General features: G+C 35.2%; 1 protein-coding gene across 1 annotated transcript in view; it reads left to right on the forward strand.

Moving 5' to 3' along the window:
• Window positions 1-20,405, forward strand: part of LOC109104739 (solute carrier family 35 member F1-like) — a 76,811-nt gene that overhangs the window by 41,128 nt on the left and 15,278 nt on the right. Inside the window, 4 exon segments of the mRNA XM_042778420.1 lie at window positions 6,795-6,922; window positions 12,340-12,499; window positions 13,103-13,259; window positions 16,305-16,357. Of these exon segments, the coding sequence (XP_042634354.1) occupies window positions 6,795-6,922; window positions 12,340-12,499; window positions 13,103-13,259; window positions 16,305-16,357 (498 nt within the window).

Here is a 20,405-nt window from a genome sequence, read left to right on the forward strand (position 1 = left end):
TTTGGTTTAATTAAATGTTAATAACCAGAAAGCATGCCTAATAAATTTAATTTGTAAAACTTTTAATAATTTAATGATATGTAACATTTTTGACAGTATTATTAAAATTAAAACATGAATTAAAAAGTGTCACAAAAAATCAGTGTCACTTGTACTTGATGGAATGTAGAATAGCAGTCTTTTTGCAATTTAATATTCACAGATATATCATGATTTAATTAAGTTAACAGGCCTACTTTTGATTTATTCATCCAAATTTTGCCAAATTCTGTGCCATTCTACTTTATACTGTAAATTCCATTTTTATTATGGAATACTGTGATTCCATCTATAGGGCCCAACTTACGCTGCCTTCAGATGCATTTCAATAGCATAAAACATCCTGTTGAAATTCTTTTGAAATTGTAGGTTATGAGGTGGCCTCTGCTTTGTGTTTGCAGCATATCCATCACGCCGTCTTCATTATCTCCTGCAAAATCGAGTGCTAGGATTGCTGGGTAATGTGTGAGGTCAATGCTTTGTCCTCTGCGTTGATGATTACCCCTGAAAGCTTCTTTATTGGCTTTTTAGATTGCCAGCTGTATCCACTCCTTCTTACTGACACAGATTAGAAGTGTTGAGCTGGCAGGAGTGAGGGAAGAGATTTATTGTTTGCATTGCTACAGCACCTCGACTCTATCCTGTTCCCCCCATGGACAGATAATCAATAAACTGTGTCCACACGATGATGGGGCATGGTGTTGAGTGTGAATAAGTCATTCACGGCCACACACGCATATATTCAGTGCAACTTTTGTTGCGGTGAGTCTGCATTGGCACAGACACTGGTTTTGTGCAATCGTATTTCTGTAGCTAAACTCACTTGTTAATGGCAAGGTCATGGGTTTGATTCTTAGTGAACAACATGCTTACGGATCAAATATATCTTGAATGCACTCTAAAACATGAAGAGTTCAGAGCACATGAACACTGGTTTTCACAAGGACCGTTCCAAAATTTTAAAAAATCATTTGAAAATAAATGAACATTTATGCATTTGTATTTTATTTTTGTGTGTGTGTTTGACACGCTTCCATAATTTTTGCTTTAGGTGAAAATGTCTAGATGTAGATGAAGCACAGTATGACTGTATGCATGGATGACCTAAAGTTCTTACTACATTTGCCAAAATGTGCAGTATATAATAAGCGTGCACTTACTGTATCCCATGATACATTTTGAGCATCCATTTACAATGTGATGAATAAATGGTAGCAATATTAACTTGGATTTTTACACAGAATTGGATTGGCCCAGTAAAGCTTGAAATAATATATTTTTTTAAGAAACAGTTTAATGAGCCTTTAGACAAAAAAAATTAAGTTTGCATATATGAGTATCATATTTGATACATCAGGCTTTTGAGGCTCATATATATGATATAAGAGAATATGAAGCTCACATCAGTTTTATTCATATGCCCAAACCAAGTAGTAACTGATATTTATATGTCCATGTTAATATTTCCTATTTTTTAAGCTTCACTTTTTGACTATTCTTGTGTAAGACTAAAGTTAAATTAAATTTTGATAGCTTGTAATGTAGTTTTTACTCACATTTTAACAAGATTTTCCAAATTGTATGGATAATCTAGTACACCAAAGTTGCTTCAGTCCAGTAAGTTTTCATCTTGAAATATTACCAACAATGTAAAAGTTATTCTTGGGTTTAAATTATAAAAAGCAGTAAGGAATTCACTGTAATATTATATACAGTCTGAATGGGGACTAAGAGGCCTTTTACTTGCTAAAAAAGTATGAACTATCAATCAGATGACTTAAGGCATTTAGTAGATTGTGTATCAAAACTGATACAGTAAGCTTTAAATGGTTGAAATGCAAACTAACCACATTTACTTCTCAGATGAAAACCAAACATCACTTGCTGAATTAAGTATACAATGTAATGAAGTTGTTTGACAGCAGTGTAGCACACTGAATAATGTTTTACATATTATTTTTATTTGTTGGCAGTGTATTTACTATGCAGTATGTTAGCTCTTTAAGGAATAGATCACTGAAAAAAATTTAAATTGTCATCATTTACTTACTCTCATGTCATTCCTATCCTGTACGATTTACTTTCTTGTGCAGAACACAAAAGGGGAATTATTGAACAATATAATATTGTATATGCATAATTTTCAGTAATTTCATCTGTCCTTTGAAATCAGTCTACAGTCTCTGACGTACACCTGCAAATATGTAAGTAATTTGATCCAAGTATTAATCTTTCTTCTTTAATGGTAGAACAGATTAATGAGTCTCTAGAAGGGTCCTTTAGTCTCAGGAGTGATCATGTTAGTTCTGTAAGGCTTGTTTTAGTAAACCTTTTTTTTTGGGGGGGGGGGGGGAAACAACATTCTTCAAAATATCTTTTTTTTTTCTCTCTCTGTGTGTTCAACAGAAGAAAAAAACTCATACAGGTTTGGGACAACTTGAGGGTGAATAAATGATGACATTTTGGGGTGAACTATCCCTTTAAGAGATGTTTGAGTGCATTTTCTACTGAACATGACAGCAGTTTTTCATCAAATGATGCAGAAGAGACCAAATTGTGTCTATGTGTGTACTGTATGCAAGTTAGAATAAATGTTTAATGTATTATATATAAATACCGACAAACATACACATAGATTAATATATTTCAGTATACACAACTGTTCAAAAGTTTGGGGTTGGTAAGATTTTTGAAATGTTTTTGAAAGATATCTTTTATGCTCAGCAAGGCTGCATTTATTTAATAAAAAAAAAAAGGTAAAAGCAATAATATTATTACAGTTTAAAAGAACTATGTTCTATTTTAATATATTTTAAAATGTGATCTATTCCTGTGACGCAAAGCTGAATTTTCAGCATCATTACTCCAGTCTTCAGTGTCACATGATCCTTCAGAAATCATTCTAATATTCGGATTTGCTGCTCAAGAAACATTTCTTATTATTGTCAGCATTGAAAACAGTTATGCTGATAAATTTTTTTGGAAACCATGATACTTTTTTCAGGCATTATTTGATGGATAGAAAGTTCAAAAGAACAGCACTTATACAAAATATATATTTTTTGGTAACATTAAAAAGATCCATTTATCGCATCCTAGCATTTTTACTTTATAAAGTAAATTTTGTTTATAATACAAAGTATTATAATGTTTCCTGAAAATTTGAGAACAAGCAGCAGCCAGTCTCAATCGCAACTGCCAGTGTGAGGAAGAGTCGTCTGTTGAGAGATCCATCTTTAGAAACTGGTATCACAGTGGGATTTTTCAGTGCTCTCCGGGAATGGGATTATTATATGGTCTCTCAGAATGACCTGTCTTTAAGAGTAATTTTCTCTTCCTTGTTCGACCAGCACGCTCTCCGCAGTCAGTCCCTTTAACAAGCACTATGATGACATCTCTGTCACAGCTGCTGCCTGTGGTCATCATGTTAAAATCCATATAATGTCATACACCATTAACATACTCACGAATGGGAGGTGGCAAAAGATAACATGATTCAAAAGCAAAATTACATGCCTCATGGAGAATGGTTCAGTGTCATACATCTTTATAAAGCTGAGTGGGAGAGTGCAAGTATTAAAAAAAAAACAAAAAAATTCTGTCATCATTTAATCACCCACATGTCATTCCAAATCTTTTTTTCCCATACCTGTAAGATCTTTGCTCTCATTGTGTGGAAAAAGCAGCATTAACACTCTGCATAATATATCAATTTGTGTTTTAAAGAGGATATTTTATTTTTATCTTATCTTTTTATTTTTTTTTGTCTTATAAAAAAAGATTGTTGGATTTTTTGAGGTCGTGTTAATTTGATATTGATAAACATTATGTTGTGTATTTGGTGTAATGCAATGTGTTTATGTGGTTAAAGGTTCAAAAAACACATTATTTTCCACATTATTGTTTGTCCTCTATGCCCCGCCTTTCTGAAACACGTAGATTTTTACAAAGCTCATCATTCTAAAAAGCATGTGATGGAAATGTTACGCCCCTTAACACTGTGATGATGTGTGTGCCTGACGGTTGGATAAAATGTCAGGACACCAGTGCGATGAGACAAATCCAATACATCCCATTACAAACAAGGAATTTGTTACATACAGTGGGGACATAATTACTGATTATAATGACTTCTACTGTCTTCTTACGGGTTGCGTATCGTGCTGCATAAACATAAAACCATGTCTGCTTTTGTGATCGGAGAAACGATAAACAGCAAGCTCTAACAGTTACTCTACACTGATCAAAACTCTGTTTGAATCATCAGTGGCAAATTCTTTACATATAAAAACATACTTACAGACTGTGAGTCAGAACAGCCAGACTGTCCCTGCAAAGTTGGTATTGCCCCACTTTATAGAAACAGACACCGGCATTGTAGGCTACTCTCACAGGAAACAGGCCTTGTCCTCCACAAAATGCGCTGCACACATCTTAATCTTTGGGTTGGACTCTTCTGGAAAAGTGTTGTAAATACAACTTAAACACTGATTTCTAGTTGTGTCCTCTTTTGGAAGGCTAAAAAAAGGCCACACAGCGTCTCCACGACATGGTCATGCATTAAAATGTGCTTTATAAGTACTGATTAACAGCCAATATACTAGCATGCTAATATGCAATTAGTTAATAGTGAGAATTGGTCCCGGTAATGAAACGTACAGTAAAATTAACATACAGCACAAAGCAACACATTATAGTGCATTGATTTTTATGTAATAGTTTGGAATTTTTTTTTTATACGGAATTGTTTTTTTTTTTTTTTTTTTTTTCATTTGATTTATTTATTTATTTTCGCTTCGCACCCAGTATCAAATCAGAAATATTTCAGGTCACTTTGCATGTACAGCTTGTTTGAGATCTATTGACTTTGATTATTAATAATATTCAAGTAAACTGTTGTTCTGCCTGAATTTGATTCTAGAAGTAATTCATGGCTATTTTGATGTTACATTTTTGGATCTTTGGACTTTGTACAATCCATTCTTCCCTTTAATTGCAGAATAATTTCTTGTAGCAGTGTCTGTCTCACAATCTCAATAAATATGAATTTAATTCATATGAATTAAATTGTTCACTTCTTAACATACAGTACAGTACAATACCGTTATTTTTTTACAATCACAGCATACAGATGAAAGCTAACCCTTGACACACATTTTGCTTTATATTTTTGCTGCTCTACCAGTGGCTCATTCAGAAATCTTTCTTTTTTGGTCTGCAGATGTTCTCTTGACTCTACCAGTTGTCCTGAACTTTCATTTCCTAATTAAAGTTAAGACTGTGCAAGCTGCTAGAACAAAGCATTTGTTTTGTGTTTGATTAGATTAGAGCAATTATCTTTATTTTCTGATTCTTGATCTGCTGCTTAGAGGAGCCAGTGCTTTTTCCAAGCATAACACCTTGAGAGTTTGACATGTTGAAAAAGGCATAATGAATCAATTAACTTATGAGGGCTTACAAAAAATCCAATACATCATCCATTAAAAGTTTTTGGAATATGTCAAGAATAAGTATGTTCAATGTAGAGATATTGTGTTCAATTAGAAAATCAAAACAACTGAGAAGGACAGTTAAGTAAAATGTAATCATGGCTATATCTGCAAGAGAAAGTTGGTGATCATGTTTCCACTTTCCTTCATTTGAAATAATATGCATAATGGGGAAACTGAATGTCTGCAAAGACTTTTGTTCTTAAGTTCCTTTCGTCTTGCTTTTTTTTTTTTACCTGCAGTGCTTCTGCTGTTACGATCCTATAGAAAACTCCTATTTATTTCAAAAGCAGCTTTGCTGTGTCAAGAGATTGCTGCAGTATTTTAATAAAACCTCTCTGTGCAGAAAGAAAACTGGCTGTTGTAATGTAGGATCGATAGACACAAGCTGTTTTTGGTTAATCTGTAGTTTCTTGGAAACTGACAAACCTGCTTTTACAAAATATGGATTGTGGAAAGTTTAAGATTGTACTCTGACATCAGAAGTCTCTTATGCTCTCCAATGCCCCAATTATTTTATTAAAAATACTGTAAAAATACTAATATTGTGAAAAATGTTTACAATTTAAAATAACTGTTTTCTATTTTAAAATATTTTAAAAGCTAATTTATTGCTGGGATGCAAAGCTGAATTTTCAGCATCATTACTCCAGTCTTCAGTGTCACGTGATCCTTTGGTAATCATTCTAATATGCTGATTTGCTGCTCATGAAACATATCTAATTGTTGAAAACAGTTGTGCTGCTTAATATTTTTGTGCAAAGTTTGATACATTTTTCAGGATTCTTTAATGAACAAGTTCAAAAGAGTATTATTTTATTTAAAATATATGTTTTAACAATATAAAGGTCTTTGTTGTCACTTCTGATCAATTGAATGTATCCTTGCTGAATAACAGAATTTCTTCCCAAAAATGGTAGTGTATGTACAAATCACTTATTTATTTTGGAGTATTTTTTTTTTATTTATTAAATGGTACCATCTGCTGTAATCTAATCTAACCTTAAAATCTGAGGTCAATGATTTGAATGACCAGCAAAAGAGGATTGCTGATCCAGGATTATGTTCTGCTTAAACTGGATTGCACAACTTGGATGATTTTAATAGCTGGCTTCAACCTGCTTGACTTCAAAGCACTTCAACCGATTAATCGTTTTCCCTACCAGTTTGTACATATAAGTTTGTATTGATCATCCAAAATGGATTATACCACAGGAGACTATCTTAATAAGTGAATTCACCGAGTACCTTCATGTTTTCCCACAGGAGAAGAGAATCTGCTGGCGATACTGAAAAGAAGATGGTGGAAGTACATGATTCTGGGATTGATTGATATAGAGGCCAATTACCTGGTCATCAAAGCCTACCAGTACACTACACTGACCAGCGTTCAGGTATAATACTATGTTTACGAGTCTGTGTTTGTGCCTTGTGAAGGAAAGAAAAGACAGATTATGAAACAGCCAATGTCCTAAGAAGCAAAAATGCAGTGGCTTGAGGCTTTTATTGGGTCTGTCCGACTGGCAGTTAAATCTTGCCTGTTTGCTTCACATTGCACTTGTCATTTAATCTTCATTACAGCACTGTTAGTGCTGAAAGAGCCTTATTCACGTCACTGCTAATGGTGGTTGATTAGTGGCCAGAGGAGGTCTCAATGATTATTAGAGATTCCAGCAGAGAAAAGGATTGATTTTTTTCACTTCTCACTCTTCTATTGCCATCACCGAGGGTCATTATGAGCGCCCTTGTTGATGCAAAGATTGTCATCAACTATTTGTTAGTGAATGTGCTGGCATCCAGTCATGTATTAGCCCAGCCTACCCTACCATTAGACATTAAAAGGGACATTCAGACAGGCTTTTATCAGATCTGCAGGCGTAACTGGGAGAATCAGCTCTGATCAATAAGGATTTTATAATGTGCACAAAAGAGTACATCTTAAAACAAGACCGTGTGGTGGTGTTATTGATTTTTTGGGCGATTAGATCCCATAGCATTATGATAGGTGAATACAGATGCTACCCCAAAAAACACTCAAACAAAACACCACAAAGGCATCATGCCCTGGGTTTGTGGGTATTGATTGCAGCTTGTAAAAAAGTACAAACCCCTATTTGCATTATCTTTGATAATTCGTTTTTGTGATGATTTCTTGTAAAAAGAAGTTTGACCTATAGGGATAGTTCACCCAAAAATGAAAATTCTGTCATTAATTACTCACCCTCATGTCCTTCCAAATCCATAAGACCTTCGTTCATCTTCAGAACATAAATTAAGATATTTTTGAAGAAATGCGAGAGCTTTCTGACCCTCCATAGACAGCAAGGTAACTACCATGTTCAATGCCCAGAAAGGTACCAAGAACATCGACAAAATGGTCCATGTGACATCAGTGGTTCAACTGTAATTTTATGAAGCTATGATACATCTTTATCATCTTTAAAAACAAAAATAACAACTTTATTCAACAATTATTATCTCCCCCGAGTTATCATCTACAGCCATTATCGAGAGTAACACAACACATGCGCATGCTTTCCTCTTCTCGTAAACAAGGCGAAGCGCAAAAAAAGTAATTAAAAAATGTATTTTTTATTTCTTTGCACACAAAAAGTATTCTCGTAGCTTTGTAAAATTACGGTTGAATCACTGATGTTACATGGACCATTTTAATGATGATCTTACTACGTTTCTGTGCCTTGACTGTGGTAGTTATCTGGCTGTCTATGGAGGGTCAGAGAGCTTTCGGATTTCATAAAAAATACCTTAATTTGTGTTCCAAAGATGAACGAAGATCTTACGGATTTGGAACGACATGAGGCTGAGTAATTATTGTCAGAATTGTCTGTCGAATTGAATTGAGCCTTCCACAGATCATTTGCTTGAAATGTAAAATTTTATCATCATATATTTATGTCCTTCTATAATATACTGTATAGAGTCAAATTCAATAAATGATTGCTAAGCTTTTGCATGTGGTCTTCAAGTCCACAAACGTGCATCTTATTCACAATCCATTCCACACTCAATCAGGTTTAATCAGACACAAGAATCACAATTAACTTTTTTTCTTTAGTGAATTGGGAGAAAACAAAAGCAGACAATGCATGCAAATAAACAGCGTAATCATTGTGAATTTCAAACATGATTTCTTTTTTTTGGAACAGAATTATTATGGAAATATCAAAGCTGGTCTTATCTATACATTGAAATGCATGCTCACTGTCTGTCAAGTTAAGTTGCAGCTTAGTTCAGTTTATTAAACACAATAATACTGTATAATAGCTCAGAAGGCAACATTACTATTATATCAACACATCTTACACATATATATATATATATATATATTGAACTACCATGTTGTTTGGGTCATGTTTTTTCTTGCCTAGGACATCCAGTGAGCCAGAACTGCCTCAAAATAATAGGTGCATGATGTCCTTGCACACATGCAATGATTTGTTTTCAAGAGTCTTATTTTTTGAATGCGCCCACTGCGACCAATCAGCAGGTACCGCCAGTTCAGCACTGCTCTGGTGCCTGCGCAGACCGACCTGTGTCCGTTATCTGTCTCTGTGTTCTCTACCAAGCACAAAAGAGAATTAGACTCTCACTGTAGTACAGTTCATACTGCTCAGAGCCACTGGAGACTGCAGCATCTCTGATTAGACAGTGGAACCAGACTCTCCTGCAGGTCAATCAAACACAGAAACCCTGAAGCATGCCACCAGAGTTCCTAATTATTTCTGCTGCGTTGGTGTGCAACCAACATTAACATAAATAATATAGATGATTGACACTTTGTTTTAGAATGTCAGGTAGTGTTTGATGGGAAAGCTATGGAAGCTTGTTTCTGCCACAGGATGACAAAAAGGTAATTGCATTTTATCTCATAATTCAGACTTTTTTTCTCACTATTCTGAGTTTATATCTCACAATTCTGCCTTTTTTCTCGCAATGAACAACTGGCAATTCTGATGACTTTTTTTCAAAATTTTGAGTTTACATCTTGCAATTCAGTTGTTTTTTTTCTGCCACAGGATGGATATATATATATATATATATATATATATATATATATATATATATATATCACAGGATATATAAAAAAGGAATCACACTAAATGAATATTAAATTGACACACATTTTTATATAATATTTTTAAGTAATATTTTTTAGTATAATTTATTTTAGTTTCTGTTATTTTTGTATGACACATTGTATTTCATTAAATTTGGTCCTGTCTAAGATTGTTGGTTGGAAGTAAACTTTTCTTTCAGTGCAATGTCTCCTGGGTTCAGTGTTTTATTAAAATAAACCAAAATTGCTGTATATCATTGGATGAAAAAGATCAACATTTGTTTGGGAACAGAGCGCCGTGTGCAGATGAGCAATGGATAGCCTAAGTGAGGAACTCTGGCAGATTTATAACAGGATCTCCACTGCAAAATAACTACAATAATAAGAGCACAATGAACTTTTTTAAGTCTGTCTAAATATCATTTAGTAATTGCAATGTCTTCTGGTCCATATCCTTTCCTTAGAAAGGTGTGCTAAATACTGATTAATGTAACATAAAAATACTATACATATTTATATATTTTGCTATTGTATTATGCAGTGACACTTTCATAAACTTTTCTATACTCCTCTGATTAAATAATGGTAAATATTACAATAACATAGCACAACAACAGTGATCAGCAGTAATGATAAGCCTGATACTCACAATAAAAATAATAAAGTCATATACAGATCATAACACAGTATCGGAGGTAAGAAGTGGATTATCCTTGACCTGAAATGTTTGTCTTTTCATCCTGAAATACGAGGCAAATGTTGGATCACAATAATTAGGAACCACAGTTTCCACAAATCCCTTCACTCAATTGGGATGTTCTATTTTATTCTGGAGGGCAAGGGCAGTGACTACGCACACCCTTTACGGCATTGGTTCTGGCTTTTGTTCACACAGAGCTCGTTCCGGAACCGAACCCGGCTATGTTAGGTCCCCAACCCGGGATCGATCCCGGAATCAATCCTGGGACGTGTTTGTGTTCACACAGAAGGTGATCCAGCAATTTTCCGAGACCAACGTGCAGTGTGAAAGGGGCTTAAGATATGGCTTTTATAAAACAATTGTTAAAGAAGATAATATTTAGCAAGTTATATTTTAGAAACAGTTACTTTGTGTTTGCTCCGTCAACAACAGCGTTGCTTCGTTGTTGTTTAGTTACTGAATGATTTGGTGTTCGAATGAATGATTCACTTTCAGTTCCTTTGTGAATCAACATTCGATTTGATGAATGATTTAGTGACTCACTCATTAGGTCACTTGTTGCCACCTTTTGGCATATCAATGTAACAGAAAGAGTCCAATCCATCAATCTACGACTACAGTATCAAAAAGAGAAATAATTGTTAAAATAATCATGAATTATGATTCTAAAGGTTTCTTACAGTACTTAGATCCCACATAAATTAATCATAATGTACAGTATTAACATAACTGTAATTATTATGGTTTTGTAGTTATTATACAAATGTAAGAGTAATAGGATATTAGTAAATTGTAGACTAAAAATGTTAAATTGTGCACAGTAGGAATCAAATGAAGTCATATACAAAAACATGGTAAAAAACTGATAAACAAGCCAGAGGCTTTAACAGAACTAGTGCATTTTCAGCTCTAAATAATGCAGTAAACATTCCCACATTTCTATTCTAACACGTTAGCTTGTTTGCTGAGGTCATTCGGGTTGCTGCGCATCCCACAATGGAGCGCATCATGTTTTGCTCTTCACTGTGGAAGAGATGCTTCCTAGCTCCCAAACTTTTGTGTGCTGTTTCCCCTGTGCTTCACAACAAGTGTATTTTAAAATTTTTATATAGACAGTAATGAGGTTACACAGTGGCTCATCAATATTAATAGGCAGTCATGCTGAACCATGCGATGGAACCGCTCTTTAAAACATTTGCCCATTAAAGGTAGATGATTATTTGTTATAGATGGTCACGGTGTTGGCTGAGGTCCAGAATGCAGATGTCTTGACTATCTATCTATCTATCTATCTATCTATCTATCTATCTATCTATCTATCTATCTATCTATCTATCTATCTATCTATCTATCTACCTGTCTATCTATCTATCTATCTATCTATCTACCTGTCTGTCTGTCTGTCTGTCTGTCTGTCTGTCTGTCTGTGTATCTATCTGTCAACTATCAATCTGTCTGTCTGTCGTTCTATGTTTGTCACCTATCTTTCTGTTGTTCTATCTATCTATCTATCTATCTATCTATCTATCTATCTATCTATCTATCTATCTGTCTGTCTGTCTGTGTCTGTCTGTCTGTCTGTCTGTCTGTCTGTCTGTCTGTCTGTCTGTCTATCTATCTATCTATCTGTCTATCTGTCTGTCTGTCTATCTATCTATCTATCTATCTGTCTATCTGTCTGTCTGTCTGTCTGTCATTCTATCTATCTATCAGTCAACTATTGTTCTGTCTGTCTGTCGTTCTATCTGTTTATCACCTTTGTGTTGTTCTATCTATCTTCCGTCCGTCCGTCCGTCCGTCCGTCTATCATTCTGTGGTTCTATCTATCGTTCTATGGTTCTATCGTTCTGTCGTTCTATCTATCATTCTGCCGTTCTATCTATTGTTCTGTCATTCTATTGTTCTGTCGTTATATCTATCAATCAACTATCGTTCTGTCTATCTGTTGTCATATCTTCTATAATTGAGTTTGAATTTAAAAATGCTTTTTGTGAGTTATTTTGTATGAATATGTTTTTCAATGTATTCCACAGCTGCTGGACTGCTTCGTGATCCCTGTGGTGTTGCTGCTGTCATGGTTCTTCCTGTTAGTCAGGTATAAAGTGCTGCACTTTGTGGGTGTGGGCGTGTGTCTCCTGGGCATGGGCTGCATGGTGGGCGCAGACGTCATGGTGGGCCGACAGCAAGGCCTCGGTAAGTCCTCGTCCCTCCATAATGCCGCGGTACATCCTGAATATTAGCCCACAAAATAACCCTCTCTCGTTTCCCCTGGGTGGTGTTTTGTTTCACATGCAGCCACAGTCCAGACGTTACATCAGTGTAAAGCACTGCCCAATCCTCCCGAGAGTCCTGGCTCATGTGGACTGATTCAGTTTCAGAGTCCTTTATTAAATATGAATGGAAAGTAGGGGCTTGTCCTTACAATTTTACACACAGCTGTCCCCACAGGGCGATCTAATGAAAATCACACTAATTTGCAGCAATTCTGCTGTTGTTCGAGTTGTCTCCAAATAATTTACCTACCGCTGAGTGAATGTTAAATTTACATTTATGCATTTGGCAGATGCTTTTATCCAGAGTGACTTGCAGTGCATTCAAGTAAACGTTTTATTAGTATGTGTGTTGTGTTTCCTGAGAATTGAGAATTCTTACATGTGTATTGCTTTGATTTTAAAGTACAGAATCTAAAAGATTATTTTCATTGTTATTGGTTTTGAGTTCAGTTAAGTTTTTAGTATATATAATATATCTTAAAAGTGTATGACCTAATATAACGCTAATGTCTGATCTATACAGGGGACCATAAACTCTTAGGGGATTTATTGGTTCTTGCGGGTGCAACACTCTACGGAATCTCCAACGTATGTGAGGAGTTCATCGTAAAAAACCTGAGCCGGGTCGAATTCCTGGGAATGATGGGTCTCTTTGGCTCCTTCTTCAGTGGTATCCAACTGTGAGTCTCTTACTATGAACTTTTAAAGGGGTCATGAACTGCCTTTTTTATTATGTACTCTTCTCTGAGGTCCAATTTTAATGTTATTATTATTATTATTATTATTATTTTTTTTTTTTATTATTATTTTGTACCGACTATATCAGATCCGACAGAAATGTCCCAACACATAAGTGTGAGTAACTATTGCTTTGTCTGTTTTTACTGATCTTTTGATATGTACTGAGTATTTATACATTTTTAACCTAAATCACAGCAGCATCCATCTAAGAAGGATGTAGGCTGACAAACATACACAACTGTTAGCCAATCACAGCAGTGGGCGTTTACTTCTGAGTCTACAATCCACCATGGCTATTCAGTCAGAGTCAGAGAGGCTTATTATCATTTCAGCTCTATACAGCTTGTACACAGTAAAATGAAACAGTGTTTCACCAGGACCATAGTGCTACACAAGACAATATTAACTACAAAACTCAAATTGTACTGTGCAAAAGGCTATGCATAAATAAAATATCTTAAATAATCTAACATAATATTAAAACTGGAAGAAGAAGAAGAAAGTAAAAGTAAAAAGTTGAACATAAAACAAAGTATAGACTACATAAAGTGCGTGTGTGCATGCCTGAATTTTATTTTCTTCTTCTTCTTCAAGTTTTAATATTATGTTAGATTTTTTAATATATTTTAATTATGCATAGTCTTTTGCACAATTATGCATATATATAATATATATATATATATATATATATATATATATATAGATATATATATATATATATATATATATACACATACATATTTTTAAACATAGAACAGGTCACAATATTAATAGACAAGGCACAATATTGCAAGTTGGGTTTCAAGTGTTTGTGATTCAGGTATTATAGTAGGGGTGTATATGTGTGAGTGTAGTTGTCAGGTCAGTTCACATGGAGTTGAGGAGTCTGATGACTCGAGGGAAGAAACTGTCCCGCAATCTGACCGTGAGGGCCCAAATGCTTCTGTACCTTCTTCCGGATGGCAGGAGGGTGAAGAGCTGGTGTGTGGGGTCGCTAGTAAACCTGATGGCTTTCCGAATGCAGCGTGTGATGATCTTTTCAGTTGTCCAAACAAAGCGTTCTGATGATGGGGGTTAAAGCGGGACAGAAAATAGTCTATTACTTCTAAATTATGATATTTTTTATAGTGAAGTTCTTACTGATGCAGTCTGGAAGTTCATCCACTTTTTCCTAATCATGGTATCAGAAGGAAGTCCAATGTAAAGACTGTTTTGCCACAGCTTGGCACTGTTGTGAAGTAGATCACTGTACATTGGCACTGTAGATTAGCGTCTTGTTGTCTTTGGAGCCATCTTTATTGTTTAGTTTCTGTGTAGACCTGCGTTTGTCTCTCTCGTTATTTACATTACATGCGTGAATCGGTGAGCGGGTCTAAACCGCGAGGCTAAATGAACAGTTACACTTAAATTTAAATTGCTCTGTAAAATGACATTGTCCCTTAAGAATAAATGACTACTTTTGAATGACGGCCAATTAGGGATGCACAATATATACTACAGTTAAAAAGTTTTTTTTTTTTTTTTTTTTTTTTACTTTTAATCATCCAGGATGAATTAAATTTATTAAAAGTGACAGTAAAGACAAAGTTCTATTTAAAAAAAAAAAATTCTCAAATAAATGCAGCCTTGGTGAGCATAAGAGACTCAAAAACATTAAAAAATCTTGCTTACCCCAAACATTTGCACAGTATTGTACATTGGTACCATATAGTTTTTAATTTATTGTTATCATTGTATATTGGATATATATACCAGCTAGTATTGGATATTTAATTGTTCTTGCTCATTTCTCCTATTTTTACATTTAAATGAAAATTGCTGCCCTCTAACTCTTGCTATAGTCTATCACCAATGAACTCTAAATAAAGACACTTTTCTCCAAGTTTGTTCAGGATTTCCTCTCTACTGTTTAATCATGATTATTTGATACTCTAACAGCAGATCACCTTCACATGGTTTTCACAGAAATGTAATGATTTTTATAATTGGATTGTGACACCATCCACCTGCAGTCATCCTCAGATCCTCCTCACAGTTTGACGTTTACACAGCCTGCATGTTTAATTATCATTTCCACCAGAGCCGTTTGGATCTCCGGCACCACACATACCAGCTACATCCAAGCGGGAGCCAGCTGGAAGGTTCTCGTCTCCTGTCTTTTTATCCATCTGCAAACGAGGCCCATTTGGACCGCCTGCACCCTGCAGCAAACATTCAGCAGCTCCAGCTGGAGTCGCGTTCTCATCTAACACCTTTATTCCCCCGGTGCCGGAGCTTCAATGCACTTTAACATCTATATTTGTGGCGTATTTACATAAACGCCAGCGACACTGTTTATCCATGCCAGTTGGGTGTAATTATGCTGAAAGGCATTCATATCTGACAGCAGGCTGGAATTATGGACGACAGTCAAACCTTGCTTCCACTTAAAGTCTGACTGCTTCATAAAGGGCTCTGAAGAAAGCAGTGTGACAACCTCACTGGATCTAAAATATTCTCTCTCTTTCTCTGCCTGCATCAAATAGTTTCATCTGCAGGCTTCAGGGCTTCAGGAACGGTCTCCCACTGATGCCTCTAGACGCTGTCGGCCGATAAGACTTGTAGCCTTGGCAACAGATCATCAGCGCAGTCCTGTGACGGCTCTACAGAGGTGTCACACAGGGCCAGAGGATTGTGTGTTGGGGGGTGGGGCTGGGATGACCTGTCATTGTTAGTAAGTCAGAAAAGCTCATACAGAACCGGCCTTGTGTCACAAGAATCCCTGTTCAGGAGGGCTTCAGGGGAGATTGACTGCTCTTTGCTCAGGTTGGCTGGATTTGTCACACTGCCCATTGTTGCAGAAATCGCCCACCTGTCAAAATGAAGCATGCTGTCGAGACTTCGGCGCTGTCGCTATTTAACTTTTATTGATGTTCTAGTTTTTCCCTAGCTCAGCTGTGCTCACCTGTGGCTGATGGGAGTTGTGTTGTGTTTCTGTTTTTCAGGGCCATTATGGAGCACAAGGAACTTCTGAAGGTGCAGTGGGACTGGCAGATCGGTAAGTTGGTTATTTTGACTGTTTTAACACTTGGTCTCTTTTCACAATGTACCACTGACACTGAAAGCGGTTTTACTGCAAATAGTCCAATTCTTAGCAAGTATTCTGTCTATTTTCCAGATTAAAAAACTAAATTGAAGGTATTATTATTATTACTATTTATTAACCAGTAAGATGTTTTTATAAAATGCATTTTTCTCATGAACAATTGTTGTCATATTGCTTTGGTAGATATTTTTTCACTTATTTTAAATACAAAGTTAAAAACAAATTTAGAATCTGCCAGTGCAAGAAGACAAAATACAAATATATATTCACAATACAATCTACAAAATTAAGTCTAAGTAAATTTTAACCCAGTTAAATTGATCCCATTTCAAAGATTTGTAAATACACTACAATTCAAAAGTTTATTGAAACTGTAAATTTTATTTTAAATGCTATTAGTCATTTATGCTCCCAAATGAGGCATTTATTTGATAAAAAATACAGTAAAAATTATTACAATTTAAAATAACAGATTTTTGTACTGGTCAGAACTAACATTTTTTTCGAATTAATTACATTAAATTAAAGGGATAGTCCACCCGAAAATAAAAATTTTGTCATTAATCACTTACCCCCATGTCGTTCCAAACCCGTAAAAGCTCCTTTCGTCTTCGGAACACAATTTAAGATATTTTGGATTAAAACCGGGAGGCCTGTGACTGTACCATAGACTGCCAAGTAAATAACAGTGTCAAGGTCCATAAAAGGTATGAAAGTCGTAGTCAGAATACTCCATCTGCCATCAGACGTGCAATCTGGGTTACATGAAGCAACGAACACGAACGAAGCTTTTACGGGTTTGGAACAACATGGTGATTAATGACAAAATTTTCATTTTGGGGTGGAGTATCCCTTTAAGAATCAACTGACCGCCATTATAAAAACACTTAAAATGCAGAATTTAAGGAAATTTTAATCCATCCAAATAATGCTTTTACTTTTACTTCTTTTCATAAGGATATTTCTTAGTCACTTTACAAAAAAGTACTTCTATATGAGTTTTTAATTGTTTACACTTTTATTTATTTATCAGTAAAAATATCTATACATTTTTGAAACCATATACATTTTCCAGAGAAGCAACACTGCAAAAAAACAAGACTTGTTTTTGTTGATTGTATCATGTATATACAGTAAGTGTGTTTTGTTTTATTGCACCAAATCACCATATTAGAATGATTTCTGAAGGGTCATGTGACACTGAAGACTGGAGTAATGATGCTGAAAATTCAGCTTTGCATCCCAGGAATAAATTTCATTTTAAAATATATTAAAACAAAAAACCTATATTTCCTACCACCACAACAGTTTATGCCATTTAATCGAGTGATGTTTTTTTTTTGACCATATTTCTAACAAGAATTCAATTTCCTTTGTCAACCAGTAAGCATTTTCCATTTATCTTTGGAATGTTTTGTGACAGATATAACAAAATATGCATCATCAGTAGCGCTTTGTTTCCTCAAATTAGTCTGGATAGCTTTCATTGCAAATATAAATCACAAAGCGCATAAACCACCCTCCAGACACCCGCTTTCAAGGGACCTTGTGTGCAACCGAGTTCAAAAAACGGCTTTAGCACTGCACTCAAATATATACGGGTCTGGTGTTGAAACCTCCTTAGAAACAACACCAGACAGCTGTGAACGGATGGAGCTGATTAATTATTGCTGTGCACGTGCTGCTGAGCTCAGGGAGAGATGCTGGAGCGGCAACATAACCAGATGATGTGACATTCAATTTGACTTCCTCGCAAATGATAACAGGCATATTTAAACTGTTGACAAAAGACAATTAACAAAATTAATTGCTTATGGATTCTGTGACATCTCTACCCCATGTTTGAATACACATGCCAACTCGCATCTTAGAAGATAAATGCACAAACACAAAAACAGTTTTATTAAAGCAATAAACCACTCCAGGCAGTGCGTTACAGTAATTTTACTACGGTTACAATTACAAATATAATTCGGTTTGTAATCCCATTTAGATGAGACTTGGCAAAACTAGCATCCTCAAATGTAGTGTATTTTATGACCCTTGAAGTCACTTAATTTTAATCCAGATTGATGCTCCTGGTGTGGCTTGATGAAGTGTTGAGAGGTCGTGCCAAAGGCAGCATTTGGGTTGGATCCCAGGAGGATGCTGGCTTGTCACAGGGACATTAGCAAGTCTAGAGTCGCTTGAGGGGGCAACGTCATTAACTGTCAGGGCTGTTGCAAGTAATGCGCTTTATGCCAGAAGAAGCAACGTCTCCCGCCAAAACTGTGATGCCCTTGAAAAATAACGAGGGCATGTTGATTACAATGCATTAGTTATGTTGCCACTTTCCTTGAAAGACTATGAGAAAATTCATTTTTTTGTGTGTATCATTGCATTTATTACATTTTATACTAAATACTATAGTGGCTTCAAATGCATTTAGGTGCTTAAAGGAATAGTTCACCCAAAAATGCATTACAGCATTACATCACTTGCTCAACAATGGATCTTCTGCAGTGAATGGGTGCCGTCAATATGAAAGTCCAAACAGCTGATAAAAACATCACAATAATCCACAAGTAATCCACATGACTTCAGTCCATCAATTAAGATGCATGTTTGTAATAGACAAATCCATTATTAAGATGTTTTGTAACTTCAGTTGTTGTTTCCAACTAAAATACCAGTCCTCTATACATAATATTGCTTTCTCCAGTGAAACAGTTGTCTCGTCTGAATCAGGAGAGAAATATGAACACACTGTTTACAAGCAAAAACAGCTCTAAACAAATATGTTGGTGGATTTGATGTGAGAGGACAACAGGGGATGAACCTTTCACTGGAGGAAGTGTTATTATGAATTATGGACTTGTGAATTAAGTCATGGTTTGACGTTAAAAATGTCTTGATTATGAATTTATTATAAACACACAGTTTTACACAAAGACTGTAATCGTGTGGATTACTTGTGGATTATTGTGATGTTTTTATCAGCTGTTTAGGCTCTCATTCTGACGGCACCCATTCACTGCAGAGGAACTATTGGTAAGCAAACGATGTAAAGCTAAAAGTTTTTTTCAAATTAATTACATCCAAGTCTGTTTCTGATGGCCTATTGTTTTTTGGGCTTAAGAACCGATGTGAGTAAATTCTTCAGAGCAATGCGGTGTGACGATAAAATAGTGCATCAAATTCTGATGGCCTAAGGGTGAGTAAATCTTCAGCAAAATGTCATTGCATTACTAAACAAATGTCAAACATGCCTTTTATTTTAAGGTAATTAAAGCGTTTTCAAGTATAACACTTAAAGTTTTTAAATACTTAAACGGTGGTGTCACTTCATATTTTGTTATATAATGCAATTAATCGTTTTTGTCAGATCCACACTGAAATGTTTTAAAAATATTGTCATCACGGGTTTATTTCAGGCTTTTTTTTTTTTTTTTAACAGAGTCACATTAAATCCTCGCCTACAGATAGATCTGAACTTCCCCTGAATAGCAGGTGACAACTTATAATTCTCTGATGTGCTACATCGCCAAATAGTGTTAGCAAGGCATCTGAATAAGTTATGAAACCTTCTGCTCAGCTCCGAAGCTTCATAGCCTGAGAACCAACTGCATGTGAACAGCAGTGAGCTCTGAAATATATAGTGGGATATAATCCTGACATTGATTTGTCCTTACTGGGTACAAGCTGATTATATGTTTTTACCTCAAGGGTTTCAGAGTTTATCCTGTATAGTTTTTCTTTGATAGCTGCACTGTCATTAACAATTAGATTATTAAAATATGCTGTGATACTTTATGGTATTATAGTAATATCATGTTTTTATAGTAGTACAATTATATTCACCTTGAACTAAAATGTAAATGAATACCTTGGTAAACATAATATAAAAGGACTAACTAAATATACAGTATGCTTGTTTTGAACATTACAGTATTAATATTTGTAATGGGACAATTCATGATTTATTTATTTATTTCATTTTTTTAGATCCTGAGTATTGGAG

Source organism: Cyprinus carpio, chromosome A20 (genome assembly GCF_018340385.1).
Source record: "Cyprinus carpio isolate SPL01 chromosome A20, ASM1834038v1, whole genome shotgun sequence".
Taxonomy (NCBI): Eukaryota; Metazoa; Chordata; class Actinopteri; order Cypriniformes; family Cyprinidae; genus Cyprinus; species Cyprinus carpio.